This window comes from Durio zibethinus, chromosome 2 (genome assembly GCF_047325235.1).
Source record: "Durio zibethinus cultivar Kanyao isolate XHJ-2024 chromosome 2, ASM4732523v1, whole genome shotgun sequence".
NCBI classification, from domain to species: Eukaryota; Viridiplantae; Streptophyta; class Magnoliopsida; order Malvales; family Malvaceae; genus Durio; species Durio zibethinus.
In genome coordinates, this window is record NC_143163.1 from 1,233,458 (window position 1) to 1,251,006 (window position 17,549).

The window sequence follows — 17,549 nt, forward strand, 5'->3', positions numbered from 1 at the left end:
TGCTTAGCTTCCTGGTCACGTGAACAACTTTAAGAGCGAAGACTGTCTTTTGGACTTTTCTAGAGAAAAAAACATATGGGTTCCAATACCAAACAAAATACACCATACCAGCAGCGCACACCACTATACAATAATTTCTTGCGTGTATTTTGCTTGCACTCAATCATGTTCTTGATCAACAGATCGGAACGTATGATATCAAAATCAAGCTGTCGATAGAAGATATCATACATCAGATAGAATGGTAGAAAGTGTTGACAATCTTTTCTATACTCTGATATTGAAGATGATATGAGCAAATACATGGCAGAACTTTCCCATAGGAGATACTCGTATCCAGTATTCGAGAATATCCAGAACCATATCCTTTTCTTCCAATTTAACCGTATCTAGGGGCCGACCACACACGGATTTTTGTTTCCAATGAGTCAAAACCGACACCCTTTACACCACTAATACATACTACTGTGGTTGTGTAAAAACCACGACTCCTCTCATTTATTCTCTTCTATATAAACCCTTTTAGTTCCCCTCTTTTTTTCCTTAAACGAAAAGGAAAAAACAAAAGCATATAAACAGATATCAAAGAAGGGAAAAAGGGTTTCTTCTTCAAGTTTTGGTGATAAAAAATGTCTGCAATAGTAGAGGAGTGGATGGATGAGCTAGCAAAGCTCAAAGAGAAAGTCCAAGCAAGAAGGCCATTCTTGTCAATTATGGCTAAAAAAGAGCAGCAGTTTGCCAAGGAAGGACATGTTGAAAAGAAGGAAGCTGCTAAAGATGATACTAAAGAAACTGCAATGTCAGAAGCTACTGTCTGTTTGCTCATGGAACGGTTTGTACCTTGGTGATTGAAAAATGTAAAGTTTCGTTATAGTAGTAATTTGTTCGAGCTTTTATGTAAAAACAGGGTTTCTGATCGTGCCCTGTGTAATCAGAGGTGTTTTAATGTGGATATGTTTTCATCATTAAGTTTATGGCCGTTTTGCTTTGAATGTTCATTCGTTTTGTACATGATTAGCTGTTCTTTAAAAATCTCCAGCAATGGTCAAATGGGCTTCGTATTTCTTGTTACCTTATTCTCGAGGAAGTAAAATTGGAGATTTAAAAGTGATTAAAGCAATGTTTTTTATCTGATTTTCAACCTGTACGTATTTTAAGGGAATCCAGTAATTATTGATTAAAGAAAATTTACTTGAGGATCTTTGTCAAAAAACAAGATATATACACTGGGTCATGATTGAGTTCTATGACTTGGAACTAAAAAACAAAGGGGATCTGCAGTGGCAGAAAAAACAACATTGTTTCAGCTCTATGAATCTGATTTTCCTACATCTATTTACAAGTGGGGTTTTACCTTGTTTAATGTTAAAGAAAAAAAAAAGTGGGTTATGGTTCATGAAGTTGAGCTTGCCTCAATATCTGTAGACGACTCGTTGTTGTTAACGAAGCTATTTTCAATGTCGTCCCACTTAAGAATATCTCTGGTGTATCTTAGCGCTTCATCAACAGAATCATTCTCCAAGCCGGTAACCATGGAAACGTACAACTTACGATCAGTAAGACAATGGAATAATCTCTTGAACTTCACAGCGATATAATGGAAGGCACGCTGTGGTAGTGAAGAGTGATTATTTCTATTATTGCAGTGGTTGTTATGGTGATTATGGCTCATAACTGGATTGAAGTCATGAAACCATTCACATCGAGTGAGAGGAACCTGCTCAATCTTTTCTTCGAGCAGATCAGCTTTGTTGAGTATTAGAAGGAAGTCCTTTTGCTCAAAGGTTGGATGGGTGACTATACTTTCAAACAGTTGCTTGCTTGCCACCATTTTGTTTATGAGAACTCCATTACTGTCTAACGAAAACTCATCATAGTCGGTCAAGGAGACGCAAAACAGGACAATATCGATGTCTTCAAACATTTCCACCCACTTACAGTTCGCCCCAAGGCTACTGGGATGCAATCTAATAAGTTGGTACCTGCAGATTCAGAGCAAGGAATGCTGCGCAAGATAAATATATGTAATTTAACTTCAAAGTGATACTAACACATGGTCAAATCTACTTATTATTGTGACTAAAAATGAGCATTCTTTTGATTTCCATTTTTTTTCTAAATAAAAGAAAAGCCCCTAATCTCTATGGAAGATTCCTACTTTTGGCTGCATGAGAGATAATTTATATTTGAACAATGGAAAAAAGGACTGCTTAAATTCATTGAAGAAGAATATGAAATCTTCCATGCAGCCTTCAGCCCCAAGGAAAGAAACAAAATTTCTTGCTATTTTTGACCAAGTGTAAGGCTCCACTTGTTTGGCCAAAATTCATAAATATGAGCTTTAAGGATGTGTGTAGATGCAATGAACTGTAATTTGGTTGGAGGTGGTTGAAGTGCAGCTTATCAGTCATCAGTATCACCTACGACTCGATCTTTCTATTCCAAGATGAGATTTACTTGAGACGTAAGTGATCAGAAGACATCTAAACAAGTTTTAAGGCATTTGCAGAATATAAAAGTAAACAATTTATCATGGAATAGAATACAACTAACCTCGCTGATGGATCATGCTGATAACCATCAATAGGGTTTTCTCGTTCTTTAGTAGGAAAAGAGAACTCCATGCAAGAAAGTCCATTGGATGATGTAATTCCCTCAGCATACAAGATATCCATTTCAGAGGGCTCATAATCTGTCATTGAGATCTCAACAGCCTGAGAAGAAAATAACTTTAAACTATTAGAATTGCTAAGAAACCTGAACGCTATGAAGTGAAGAGATATTAGTCATAGAAGTGAAAATGTTGCCAGATCTTGCACTTCTTTTCTTCAAACTTCAATGAATTAATTAAGATACTAGAAATTTCATCTGCCCGCTTTTAGTTTTATTGTCAAATTGTTTTAGTTGGCAGGATAAAGAAAATGTTAAGTGGCAGTGAAAGCAAACTTGGAAATATACTGCAAACTATGCATGTTATAAAATCAATAAACAATGTATAGAATAGCAAAGCAGGAAAACATCAGTAACCAAATTAGACGAACAGATTTTAATAACCAAAAAGCACACAAAAAATAAAAGGCCGGAACTTGAATAACCCAACATAACCTCAAGGACATATATTGCTATCAAACTAAAATCCATAGAACAGGCTTACCTGTTCTAGGAAATAAGTAGCAACTCTGGGTAGCATTTCTAGTTCATGCCTCCGGTTATATGTGGCCTGAAAGGCTGCATCATTCCACAGCTCCCTAATAAATGGAGCATATTCACGAGTAGCAGCAGGGAAGATGACTTCCAAATTACCAGACACCATCACCTGGACAAGCCAATCCGAAAAAGCTTTCAGTCTTGGGGATATGGAATATTTTGTTTTACTATCAATCTGGCTTGCACTGCCTGTTGTCAACAATGAAGCTCACATTAAGATAATTATTCTATGCAAAATGCAAGTTTCTTCTAGCCAAATATATTACAGGAAATCTAAACACAATTCATGAAAGATAAAAACCTATCAGCATGGGAAATTAAATCAGTTAATGACTCGCAAAACTGTGAGAATATATCTCAAGTGCAAGAACAAAACTACTACAACACTTTTAAAGGAAAAAAGAAAAATAATAGTAACAGTGATATAATTAAGGCCATTGAGATACAACAGATTGCCATGAAAAACTTCCCTTTCAGTGGTGAATTTGTCTATTAAGCTTGTGCTTTATATATAGTAATATTGGGAAAACCTAAAAGTAAGTACTTAAAGCCCTGTCAGCCAGGGCTTTTACAGATCATCTTGCTATCTTAGAGGTTTATCACAACTGTTAGAAGTATTACAGGGGGGAAAGTTTAAAAGGTTTTGTGGGAAAACACTTATTTACAGCTGGTTGTAATATTGTAATCTGTATATTTATATTTGTATCTCTAGAATTAAGTATTTGTATCCCTAGAATTAAGGAAGATTTAGTTTCCTAGTTTAACCCCTAGTTAATTGTATATAAACCTAAGACTCTTGTATAATTCAAGAAAAGCAGTTTTTTCAATATACATTCAGTTTCCACATGGTATCAGAGCTTTAGGCTCTTCTTGGGAAGCAAAATTTTCAGCCTTCATTGCTGACTTTTTTAGGCCTTCATTGCCAAATCTTGTTTAGGCCTTTATTGCCTAACCCTTTCAATGAAAGATATCACTATCACCCAATTTGAGAAAATGTTAACTGGGAAAATCACTGGAGTACTACAAATGTCTCAGAAACAAGGAGAGTTAAACAGGGAAGAGATTGAAAAGCTGAGAAACTTATTGAAAATCCTTGAAAAGCCTACTATGGTATGTTCTTTGGGTAAAGTTTCTAGTTCAGGTAAAGCTTCTGGTTCTCATGGATTAAATGTCTCGGCTAAGCCTATTACGAGTTCTTGGGTCATTGACTCAGGAGCCACAAACCACATGACACATTACTCACAAAAGTTTAGTACATATAACCTGTGTCCTAGTAATAAGAAAATTGTTGTTGCTGATGGTTCACTTACCATAGTGGCAGGATTAGGAGATGTTCAAGTTAATCCCTCGTTTGTTCTAAAAAATGTTTTTCATGTTTCTGGATTGTCTACTAATCTGATATCCATACAAAAACTTACCAGAGATATGAATTGCAAAGTAACTTTTTATCCCTCTTATTGTGAATTTCAGGACCAGAGTTCGGGGAAGATGATTGGACTTGCTAAGGAGAATGATGGACTATACTATCTTGAGACATCAAATAACACAAGTAGTATCAAAAATAGTTTACCTTTGTCATTTCTTTCTGAAAAATCTTCCAATAAAGACAAAATCTGGCTTTATCATTTTCGTTTTGGACATCCTTCTTTTGGAACCTTGAGAAACATGTTTCCTTCTTTGTTCAAAGGATTAAATGTTGAAAATTTTCATTGTGATATTTGTGAATTTGCAAAACATAGACGTGTGTCTTTTCCAATCAGTAACAAAAGAAGTTCTACTCCCTTTTACTTGATTCATAGTGACATTTGGGGGTCCCCCTACAATTTCTAATATTTCTGGTGCGAGATGGTTTGTTTCATTCATAGATGATTGTACTAGGGTCTCTTGGGTTTTTTTACTTAAATCCAAATCAGATGTGAATAGTGTGTTTTTAAGCTTCCAAAACATGATCCAAAATCAATTTGGAGTGAGAATCAAGAAATTTAGGTCTGATAATGCAAGAGACTACTTTAATCAGAGTTTATCCACCTATTTTCAAAAAGAGGGGATTATCTATGAGTCATCTCGTGTTAATACTCCACAGCAAAATGGAATGGCAGAGAGAAAAAACAGTCATTTACTAGCCACAACCCGAGCCTTTCTTTTTCAAGCAAATGTACCTAAATCTTATTGGGGGGAAGCTGTTCTCACTACCACACACATTATAAATAGGTCACCTTCAAGAGTTTTGAGATTTAAAACTCCTATGGAACTACTCTCACAATTTTATCTCAACCTCAATACCACAAACAATCTCACACCTAGGATATTTGGTTGTACATCATTTGTTCATGTTCACAGTCATAACAAGGGAAAGTTGGATCCAAGAGCGATTAAGTGTATTTTTATGGGGTATTCTTCAACTCAAAAAGGATATAAGTGCTATCATCCTCCTACCAAAAAATTTTATGTGTCTGCAGATGTCACTTTTGAAGAAAATAAACCATTTTTTACTCAACCTTATCTTCAGGGGGAGACTTCATTCATGGAAGATAAGGATAAAGACTTCTTTTTGCTTGATTTGCCCCCTTCTTCAACATTTACACCCATTAATTCTTCTGAGTCGAAACCTGTTTCTACTGAGCCCAAGTCAAACACTGAATTTGAGTCTAAACCCATTCCAAATACGGAAGATGTGACAAAAGATAATATTGTTCTTGATTCTATGAAGGAATTACAGGTGTACTCAAGAAGAAAAGTTCCAGATCCTGAACCAATGCCAGTCCAAGAACCTGATCCTAACTCTGGAAATGAGGTAACTATAGTTTTTGACTCTGTTTCTCAAAATGAGCATGAATCTCCTAAAACTATAACTAGTGATTATGATTTGCCTATTGCCATTAGGAAAGGAACCAGAGAATGTACCAAGCATCCACTTTACCCAATATCTAATTTTATGTCATTTGAAAAATTCTCACCATCCCACAAAAATTTTCTTGTGAGCCTAAACACTATTTCTGTTCCAACTACATTATCCGAGGCATTATCCAGTGAGAAATGGAGGCAAGCCATGAAAATAGAAATGGAGGCCTTAGAATCAGACATGGGAACTGGTAGAGTTGCCTAAAGGAAAAAATCCAGTGGGGTGTAAATAGGTTTTCACTGTAAAATACAAGGCAGATGGTACTGTTGAAAGGTATAAAGCCAGGTTAGTGGCTAAGGGCTACACTCAAACCTATGGAGTGGATTACCAGGAAACCTTTGCTCCAGTTGCCAAGATGAATACAGTTAGAATTTTGTTATCATTGGCTGCAAATTACAATTGGCAGCTTCAACAATTTGATGTAAAGAATGCTTTTTTACATGGTGATTTGGAAGAAGAAATATATATGAAGGTTCCACCGGGATTTGGAGGTCCTCTAGAAGCAAACAAAGTATGCAGGCTAAAAAAGGCTTTATATGGCCTTAAACAGTCTCCTAGAGCTTGGTTCGGGAGATTTGCCAAAGTGATGCTAGCAATGGGATATAAACAGAGTCAAGGAGATCACACATTGTTTATCAAGGGAGAGTCACAGTTCTATTAGTGTATGTTGATGATATAATTGTAACTGGAGATGATGAAAAAGAGAGAGAATCTCTAAAACAGTGTTTGGCTAGAGAATTTGAGATAAAAGAGCTAGGGAGATTGAAGTACTTCCTAGGAATTGAAGTAGCTCACTCACGGCATGGTATTTTTATTTCACAACAGAAATATGTGATGGATCTTCTGAAGGAAACTGGGAAGCTTGCATGTAAACCTGCAAATACTCCTATAGATCCTAATCATAAAATTGGAAAAGCTAATGAAAATGTTGCTGTAAATAGAGAGATGTACCAAAAATTAGTTGGAAGACTCATTTATCTCTCACATACTAGACCTGATATAGCATCTGCTGTGAGTGTGGTAAGTCAATTTATGCATAGTCCTAAAGAAGTGCACCTACAGGCTGTATACCGTATATTGCACTATTTGAAGGCCAATCCCGGGAGAGGTATCTTATTCAAAAGAAATTCGGGGTTAGTTCTAGAAGCATATACAGATTCTGATTATGCAGGTTCAGTAACTGATAGAAGATCCACCTCAGGCTACTGCACTTTCTTAGGTGGTAATCTTGTGACTTGGAGGAGTAAAAAATAGAATGTGGTGGCAAGATCAAGTGCTGAAGCAGAGTTCAGAGCAATGGCTCAAGGAATTTGTGAACTACTATGGTTAAAAATTATCCTAGAAGACTTGAAGATCAAGTGGGATGGACCAATGAGACTCTACTGTGATAACAAGTCTGCAATAAGCATTGCATACAATCTTGTGCAACATGACAGAACAAAACGCATTGAAGTAGACCGGCATTTCATAAAGGAGAAACTAGACAGTGGGTTGATTTGTACACCTTATGTATCAACTAAGGGTCAACTTGCAGATGTGTTAACTAAAGGTCTCAGCAGTGCAACATTTCAAGAAATTATTTCCAAACTGGGAATGGAAAACACCTATTCACCAGCTTGAGGGGGAGTGTGGGAAAACACTTATTTACAGCTGGTTGTAATATTGTAATCTGTATATTTATATTTGTATCTCTAGAATTAAGTATTTGTATCCCTAGAATTAAGGAAGATTTAGTTTCCTAGTTTAACCCCTAGTTAATTGTATATAAACCTAAGACTCTTGTATAATTCAAGAAAAGCAGTTTTTTCAATATACATTCAGTTTCCACAGGTTTACTTGAAAATGTATCTATAAAGAATAAACTGTAATGTCAAAAAGGGTTAAAATTATAATTTTAATCAGTAAGAAAATACACGGAAAATAAGAAAAAAACATTGGTGAAAATGCATACTGAATAAATCACTATTAATGTACCTGAAGAACCAGATCCATCAGCAATTTCCCTTTTTCTACTCTCTAGTAAGATTTCTTCTTCAAACCGTTCTCGCCCCTCGAGCAATATAGCAAGATAGCCATAAAAATTGCTTTGGATCATCACTTTCATATTTTGGCGCTCATTTTCAGAGAAAGAAATATTATACAGAATCCTGGCCTGAAATAAGCAAGTAACTAATTTAACGTTTCATTTAGACAGCCTATTCTCCATTTCCAGTGTCACAAAACCAAAGTTTAGCAGTCATAAATATCAAGAAATTTTTAAATCATAATTGAAGGTATTTGTGCACCTAGAAGCATCAATAAGGATTCATATTACAATCTTGATCACCAGTTGCATATTATGTATTTGTAGTGGCTTAAGAAATAGAAAGAATTCAAAAGGTTATTGTAACAATTCCATCACTCTTGTTCAAGCTCCTCAGTCTTTCAAAAATTGTAGATTGTATGTCAAAGGCCTCCGTTCATGGCTGAACTGATGAGCCATAGCAATTTTTGTGGACAAAGCTCAATGTTAAGTCAGCTTAAGATCCAAGATCTCCATCTATGCTGATGGAAGGTAAATAGAAGGTTACGATGAAAAAGTAAATAGATTCTATGTACAGCCACCAAAAAAGGCGGAAAAGGTTAATTGAAGTGAGTTGCTTCCATTGATATATTACCTGCTTATATATTGTAGTTGTGCCAGATTTTTGATAGCCAACTAGAAGAAGCTTATGAATTGCTTGCTGCTCTAGGGTTCTCTGGCTGACATCTTCTCCAGCTGGATTCACAGTATCAGGGGGAACCGGCAAAGACAACAGAGCACAAAAAAGCTTAATTCCGATCTGAAAATAAGGTACATCCATGTTATTACTAGTACATGGCATAAAGGAAAATAATTATGCCTATGCAAATATACCCTGTCCCATATAGGCCCCTTCACATGCTTCTGACCCTCTTCCTGGTAGGATCCATCTGCACTTAGCCAAAAGCTAGGTTTTCCTTCACAATGAACTCCTGCCAACTGCAAATATTTAACAGAATGTCATTGAGCTTAAATGTCTAAAAATTCATAATTTAAACGAACTCAATCATGTACAGCACAACAACCTGCAGCATCCATAGCTCTTTTTTAGTAATCTCTCTATTGTTTATGACTATTTTTGCCTTTCCATTGCTAGCATTAGCCTTGATGTTACCTCCAACATTTAGCTGGGCAGTAATAATTTGGCAAGGCCCATGTGCTTCCTGATTGTTTGACGGAGCAGTAGTTCAAGTTTAATGGAACAGAATGGAAGCTAGATTACTTCTATTAAAAAGAAAATGGAAAGACGAGCAAAGTTTGGTTATTACCTTTCCCCAAAATCCAGATGTTTTATCATACCAATAGTATCCTGGATTTAGCTTGTTTGGTGGGTTTTGGCAGGTCTGCAAAACATGCAACTCATCTTGACTCAGTGGCTCTCCATTCACAAGAACCAGCTCAGATGGTAGATGGTTTGCCTTGCACGTCTTCTCAGAACTCATTGCCTGTTGAACTGCAACCTCATTGAGCAGCCGCTTGAGCAGCCGAGAACATCTTCCAAGACTTCCTCGCCTTGACTCATTTATCTTCTTACCTATGCAAGTAACACATTTTCTTCCCTCTGGCATCGACCCCATTGCTCTCAGTATACACTTATAACAATACTTAGCATTACAGACAATACAAATCTCCTTTTCTATAAACCAGTTTCCCTTTAAGCAGCTATAACATGACCCCCTTTTCCCCTTCCTTGCAATAGGTTGTGCAGCATGGATGCTTTCTGTCTCAGAATAGTTGGACTCTTCCTGAAGCATGTCACATGATTCAGGATCACGGAAAGTTACAACAGATGGTCTTTTGACATGGCAAGGAGTCTCATTGTTACCATCCTCCCCTTTTTGAGAAAATACCTCAGATGATGAAATTGCGGGTGAGCTTAAAACTGACTCTGTTGTATCAGAATCAGGAGGATCCATATACTTCTGCAACCCTAAACCTTCCTCAGGATCATCGGTTAGCTCTAAGTCTGGCAACCCTCCTGATGCTTTACCCAAACTACCATGAACATCAGAAATTTCCAGAATGCCAGAACTTCCTATTCCATCACGTAATGTCGTCGTGCACCCACCAGCAATTCTCTGACCTGATGAATCCAAGGCATCGACTAGAATTGATGATTCATTAGACACACCAGGACGATCATTGGATTTTTTAGCCGAGCCAGGTTCAGAAACAAATCTTTTATCTTTGGACAGTTTTTGGTTCACTGGATTAGTCTTTACAATTGGTTGGATAACTGGCAATGAAATATCTTTCAAAACAAAGGAAGATGAGACAGTGGCAGCAGTTGGGAGTTCGTCAACGTCCACCGGAACTGCTTTGGGGACATCAAAAGCGACTGGAGGACCATGGTACTCAATAGCAAATGAGTATTCAATGTTATTATCATCATCACCATCATCATCTTTACGAGATGATTTCCCAACAGGAATAATTTTTCTTAAAAGGCCGGCCATCGCTTCTTTTAAGTCTGAATTCCAAAAGTTAAACAACCAATACCAAATCCCACAAACCAGAGAAAAATAACCAATTATCTCAACAACCCATGAAGCAAACCAAAAAACCTCAAAAACCCATAGAGCAAAACAACCAACATAAAAAAAAAAAAAAATCACGAAGTATAACCACCAACAACCAAAAGAATCAAACTTTAAAACCCATTAGCCACAAGAACAACAATTTGCTAATAACCCATTCAAACAATCAAATAAATCCACATTTCTTTCCTTTCATCACCTAAACCATGCTGAAAAAGACTCTCTTATGTTCTCTTTCCTTCTTTGAGGTCTAAAAGAGAAAGAAAACTAAAAAGAAAGATGGGAAATCTACAAAGGTTGAGACCGAGCAGTGATGAGAATGGAAATGGTGTTGCTGAGTCTTCTTCTATTACCAGTAAACGATGGAGACTGGAGAGATGACTGAGTAAGACATATTTGTCTCAAATTTATTCCTTCTTTGTCCACGTCACCACGCTAGAGAAGAAGCTGTTGGGAAACACGGGGGGTAAAGGAAAGACGAAAATCGGAGAGCTCTTTGTTGCTTGAAAGTTGAAATGTGTGGATTTTCAAAGGACAATTAAAAGCATGTTCACTGCACGTTTCGTTCAATAGACAGAGTCTTCAGTGGAAAACGGCCGAAACTGGAGGCTAATTTGTGTTTGACTTAATTTTGCGATTACGTCATCTAACGTTTTGATTGGACCGCAATTTGCAAGTAAATCGAGTAAATGCGAAGGAAATCACAAGAAATTTTTAAATGAAAGGGTTAAAATTTTTTGTTTAAACTTGGGTTCGCCAGAAAAGTTTAATCATATGTATTAAATTTTAAAATATTATTTTAATTAATTAAAATTATTTTTTTGATAAAAAAATTTTAAGTTTGAATTTTATTAATGATCATTTGTTGAAGTCATATCGAATACACGATTTATAATTATTTATTTTAAATTATCAGATACGATACATCTTATCTTAATTTAAGTGATTGAACAACTTATTTATCTTGAATCTTTTTTATCAAAAAAATTAAAAAATTAATATTTTAATATTTTAAATAAATATGTAAAATTAAATTAAAACTATTTTCATTAAAAATATTCTTATCGGGCTTCAAAAATTTTATTATGAATTTAGTTCGAATTCAATTTTATTTACAAATAATTATGGTATAAAAAAACATTTTAAATTACTTATAATTATTTTTTTATGATAATAACTTAGAATACTAAGAAAATTCCCACCAACAAAATTATAAAACATGGATGATAAGTTTTAATTTCAAAGTCAAAACATATTTACAAATTTATAAATTTAGAATAGGAATATCATATACTTTTTCACAAATTTATGTACATAGTTTAAGTTGAATTCAAATTAAATTATTTAAATAGAAAAAATGTGTATCGAATTCAAAAAAAAAAAAAAAAAACCAAATAATTCTAAATGAAAGTATTGAATGGGTTAATGTATGGCTTTTCTTTTTCTAAAAATAAAAGAAATCAAGTTTTGACATAGCTTAAGTAAATAAAAAGACAAATGACCAAAAAAAAAAAAGTAAATAAAACGACAAAACTCAAGCAATGAATAAAAAAAAAAAATTGTAAGTTTTTAATTGTGACATGACATCACCCACTGCTTGAGGTCTGACTTTGACTTGGTAAATAACGAAATCAAAAGGGAACATTATAATTCTATGCATATTATTAAAGTTATCACTTCTGTCAATTTTTAAAGTCAATAACATGAAATATAACTTAACGGTTAATTTTGAAAAAAATAATTATTTATTATCAGAGATAGACTAAAAATGAAATGGACTAAGTAAAATCAGACTTAACGATTTTATTTGTGCTAAAAACTAAAATCCAATTGACATTTTATTTCATTACTTTTTGGAAAAAAAATATATTGTCCTAAAAAATTAAAATCTTTATATATTATAATAAATTAATAAATTTAATTATAATAATAATGGATTAATTTTTGAAAATAATCTATGCATATATATATATATTTGAATTTGAGAATTAAATTCAAGTAACTGTAAAAAAATTAGAGTGAATAAAAATCATATATACATACTATTAAGCATATTTGATTATATTTTTATTTTATATAAAATTATTATGATTTAAAATAATTAAATATTTCAAATATTTTACTAATAAATTATTACTTTATTTGAAAATGTGTGAATTTAAATTTTTATATAATTATTAAGTTAAAAAAATTAAATTTAAATTTTATAAAAAAAATAAAAGAAATTTGTGATCCGAGTAAAGCAAGAAAAATTTTCTAACTTAACATTGAAGCAGCCGAAGTAGTTAATTTATGATTTTCTTACTCAAAATTGTGATTCAAATTCCCCTTTTTTCAAATAAAAAAAAGTGTGAAAAGTATTTATTAAATTGTTGTGAAATTATTAGGGTTTGAGAAATTTGTAAGAAGAAAAAAGAAAAACAAAATTATAGGAGTTATTTTGTTGGTTTGGATCCACACATTTGTGGCTTTATGAACAAGTAAAATCTAGTCCCTGAGGCCCAGTAATCTTGGGGGTAAGCTCAAGCCCATAATTTGGTCCTTCCATAGCCCAAGAAAATCCAATCCATCTAATTTTCATATTTTTTTCCTCTCAATCCAACCAAACAAAGGATCAAATTCAAGGATCCATAAACACAAAAACTAATGAAGAAAATAACCATTTTTTATATACAAATTGAAAGTTGAAACTCTCCAGAGGGCAAAGGCTTGTCAATTTATATTGATATTAACAAATGGTTGGATCGAGGCCATTAAAATTCATACAAAATTTCTTTTCTTTCTATTTGCTGGTGAATATCCCTGCTAGAGATTCAAGGGTATCGGATGTATAAGCTTCCAGAGGGCAAGCCATATGTCTTGTAATAAAGAGAGGTGCTGACATCTTGATTTGTCATTATCTCCGAGATCTCATGACCAGTTGGTCAATGCATGGTTTTAATTTCGTGAATTAAAAGCTTGGAAAATTATGTGGTTTTACTCAAAATTATAAAGCATACGGTATTTAGCCATAATATGACACATATGCATATATGATAAGCTATTAAGCTTCTCTAATTTATTGTCCAAAAAGAAAAATAAAGTCAACTACTCAATAAATTTACCTAATTATAAAGATTGACTGTAGAATTTACATAAATTGTTTGGCTAAACTTCAATTTGTGTTCATTCCATATGCATATATCCCAAGTTCCCAACTAATGAACCTGAAATATATTTGCTATACGTATCACACACGTTGCAGCATAAGATTGATAATGGAGGGAAATTGTATAGTAAAAAAGAAAAACCCAAAACAGCAAACTATTGGGATCAATAATTTTGGACTCAAAATTGCAGTTAAAACTGGAGATTCGACAAGAACATGTTCATCTTAGTATTTACAAACTTAAACCGGTAAAGCTTGAATTTAAAATTTGCACAAATGGGACAGTAAATTTGTTCACACGAACCTCTTGGTCCTGGCCATGGCAGCCGGCCACATTAAAATTTGTAAAAAGGAACCAAAAAGTCATTTGCCAAACCAAAAACTTTGTCAACCTTGTGCTATCAGTAACATGCCGAACTGTACTTTTCAACAGGGAGGCGCCTCCCACTCCCCTTAAAAAGACATTTACAAAAGACAGTTTTTATGTGCTTCTAATACATTACATATACAAAAGACAGCAATCACTAATTAATCATATCTTTTCATTGCAAACTTCGAAAATTTGAAATACCCTCTTTTACTCTTTCATAGGTGGCACTTTGACATTGGCTGAAATCATTCAATTTCTACACGTTACGCCGTCCACACCCACCAAAAGTGCCTTCGAGGGTAAGACTCGAATCAAGATGGTCCAAGAGCCAATTGGAAATGGATCGGACCACGAAATAACAACGCCTGCGCCATGCAACTTTCTAATATGCCGTGAGTCCGCGTGCTACGTTCCTTCGCTTTCTCTGTTTTAACTTTGACTATGCCTGTCTCTTGGCTCTTGCTGTCAGGGAAAAACCGCATCACTCTTACCTCTTTTCCTTCACTGTGTCACCATTAACCGTGTAGCTGTTAAGGTAAGCCTGCTTAACCTCCTTCAATTCGGGCGCGTATTGGGACACGCGCCACACCTTGACGGACTTGTCCAGGCTACCACTATAAACAATAAACTTCCGATTAGCCTTGCTTGATGTTTGATGATCTTCTTCAACGGCTAGGCATTTTATGGGACCGGTGTGACCTGTTAAGACAGAAAGGCAGGTGTGAATCCCACCTTCTTCTCGTCTCCAAACGCATATGCTCTTATCAGCTGACCCGCTGAACACCAAATTCCCAGATGTAGCCAAGCACAGCACAGCCATTTTATGGCCCCTTAGGACCCCGCCATGTGAAAGGTGCTTTTCACATTCCCAGAAGTTAACAAGCCCATCAGACGATCCACAATACAGCACAGCTGATTCTTTGTTCACAGCCAACGATGTCACGGCGTTTCCTTGCTTCAACAACAACTGAACCAGGAAATGTTTTGTTCCTTTCCCCTGTAACTCTCTCTTCCAAACCTTGACTGTCCCATCTGCCGACCCCGTAAACACCAAGCCATCTAATCCAGCCACAACAGAATTTATTGCATCATCATGAGCATCAATGGATTCCAAGCATTTCGAGTTCGCTAGTCGCCAAACTTTCATGGTTTTATCCCAAGACCCTGAATATAACAACCCAAGTTCTTCATTCAAGCTCAAGCAAGAAACCGCGTCAAAGTGTTTGATTCGAAGAACGCTACGGTTTCTCCGAATTTCGACGTAGTTGTTAGGTTTAACAGAGCTTTTAATCAAATCTTTGAAAGTTGGCAAACTACTAAATCTTTTGTGGACGCTAGGGTCTGTTGATGAAACCTTCCAGACACGGATTTTACCATCTTGGTGACCAGTAAATATCCTATCACCTAATATAACAATGGCTTTAACCAAGCCACTTTTAGCTTTAAAACCTGATAACTCCTTCAAGTTCTTCCATGCGCGGATGTTCTTGCTGTCAGAACCCGTATATAACAAATCTCCAAAAGCAGCTAACGAATAAATATGACCTTCTTTTCGTACAATTGACCCGATAAGCCCGTTTTGGCCAAAATCAGTTTCGATCGTAGATGGGGTAATCCATGGGGATTTGTTGCATGGAGAAGCCTCGTTAAATGGTGACATGACGTAAGGAGAACCCTCGCCGCTTGTTGTCGTGCTGTTGGAATGCATCGGGCTGGCCAAAGAGGCACTGCTTTTACGATAAGGGGACTCGTCTTCGACACCAACGTCAACGTTATTGTTTAAAGCAAACAAAGAAGGCTCAGATTGGAAGAGAGTACCCAGATTTGGTCTGCTACGTAGCCTGGTTTGCTCCATAACCATCGTCCCACCCTTATCCTTTCTCATTATATTTCTGGTAGAACTGAAAATATTTGGATAAGAAGATTGAAATTTGTTGTGCCCAACCTGAAGAAAAATTTGGAGAAAATTTTCTAGAGATCTTTTGACGGTAAAATGAAGATTAAGATAGAAATTTTGACTGTTGCTTTTGATTTTTGTTTTTGAAAGGATTTGAAAGACAGAAGGAACAGTTGGGCAGAAGGAATATATATATAGATGGGATTGAATAATGGTAGGTAATGTGAGGCTCCGGGTTTTCGACACATGGTGGGTGAGACGTAATCATTAAGAACCGGCGAACCGGATATGCCGGTAACAAGGAAACTACGATAGCGTTGCTTTTTTTTTTTTCTTTCGTCCTCTTTCTTCATTTCTTTATTTTTTTTAATGAATTAATATTTTATTAGGAGTAATAATCTATTTAAATTAATGTAATTTTTATTTTTTTCCATTTTTAAATTTATAAATCTAATTTTGATTTAAAAATTTAAAAAAAAAATTATTTCGTTTATTTATTGCTTTATAGTAATCGTTAATGCTTGGTGTTAGGGGGCATTTAATCATCACACGTTAGATTAAGTTGGATAATATCTGAAAAGGGTAATTTTGAAGGATTTGCGGAAGAAGAAAATTGTTTTCTGTATGTGAAAGCGTTTGGAGACTAGATGTTTGACCACAGGTTTCCATAGTTAGGAAGATATTGACCATTGAAAGTTGAAATTGTCAAAAGCATGCAAAAACTTTTTACATTGTGAAACCTTTAGTAAAAGAGAAAATGGTTTGTAAAATGGCCTCGACCTTCTCCTGCAAGCTAGCTAGCTCCAATTCTATAAATGTTACTGAATATTTTTTTTCTTTGGAATTTTTCTATATTTGATAATTATTTTAAATATGAATTAATTTAAAATTGAACTGAATTGAATTTCATAAAAAGATAATTTTTTTTTAATTTTTTTATTCATAAAATTCAAAATCAATATCTTACTTAAAAAAATAAAATCTTTGTTACTCAAACTAATAGACATTAATATATTATTAAATTTTAATCACTGAAATTAGAATTTAGCCTTTTATGAGTCTCTATTAATAGTAATTACGTGTTGAATGAATCTATCTTATGCAAAATAGTTAAAGTGTTGTTATTAGATTTTCAAGAATAACCGTAAAGAAATTGGATATGGAAAGGTAGTAGTTCAACTCAAGCAACATTGCCACCCAAAAAGCTTAGTGTAGCAAATAATGATTCCTTAATATATATATAGGATTTAAAGTAAGATGTCAGAAAAAGCTTTGTTTTCCTTTTTTTCTCCTTTTTATTTTGGTTACTCTTGTGTCTTTTTCTAAGACTTTAGTTATTAGATCCATTCATTACATATTTAAGTATCTAATCAAGATTATGATAGTATTAAATTAAATAATATTATCTTATTTTATATTTGATATA

At 34.6% G+C, this 17,549-nt stretch overlaps 1 protein-coding gene and 1 pseudogene across 4 annotated transcripts; both read right to left on the reverse strand.

The window, feature by feature from the left end:
- Nucleotides 1–1,203: 1,203 nt before the first annotated feature.
- On the reverse strand, nt 1,204–11,297 carry LOC111308604 (extra-large guanine nucleotide-binding protein 1-like). 3 transcript variants are annotated; one of them, XM_022907062.2, is made up of 8 exons: nt 9,440–11,297; nt 9,197–9,334; nt 9,006–9,110; nt 8,767–8,931; nt 8,084–8,261; nt 3,155–3,396; nt 2,554–2,714; nt 1,204–1,982 (listed from the first exon to the last, which is right to left on the reverse strand). In XM_022907062.2, the coding sequence occupies exons 1-8, from the start codon at nt 10,625–10,627 to the stop codon at nt 1,394–1,396; spliced, it is 2,766 nt and encodes a 921-aa protein (XP_022762797.2). In that variant the 5' UTR covers nt 10,628–11,297; the 3' UTR covers nt 1,204–1,393. The 3 variants fall into 3 exon arrangements, with proteins under 3 accessions (XP_022762797.2, XP_089600552.1, XP_089600553.1); XM_089744427.1 differs by having other exon boundaries at nt 1,738–2,005; nt 9,440–11,222; XM_089744426.1 differs by lacking the exon at nt 9,197–9,334 and having other exon boundaries at nt 9,440–11,212.
- Nucleotides 11,298–14,222: 2,925 nt separating this feature from the next.
- LOC111308609 (protein JINGUBANG pseudogene) lies at nt 14,223–16,310 on the reverse strand (annotated as a pseudogene). Its single transcript, XR_016328082.1, has one exon. The product of XR_016328082.1 is annotated as a protein JINGUBANG pseudogene (transcript).
- Nucleotides 16,311–17,549: the final 1,239 nt, after the last annotated feature.

Bases quoted from the DNA above. Each gene is read 5' to 3' on its own strand.
- LOC111308604 (XM_022907062.2), bottom strand. From the start codon at position 10,627: ATGGCCGGCCTTTTAAGAAAAATTATTCCTGTTGGGAAATCATCTCGT. The intron at 9,335-9,439 runs GTAATAACCAAA...TCAAACAATCAG, and splicing joins CATCTGGATTTTGGGGAAAG to GAAGCACATGGGCCTTGCCA. The intron at 3,397-8,083 runs GTACATTAATAG...TGTTGACAACAG, and splicing joins TGATGGATCTGGTTCTTCAG to GCAGTGCAAGCCAGATTGAT.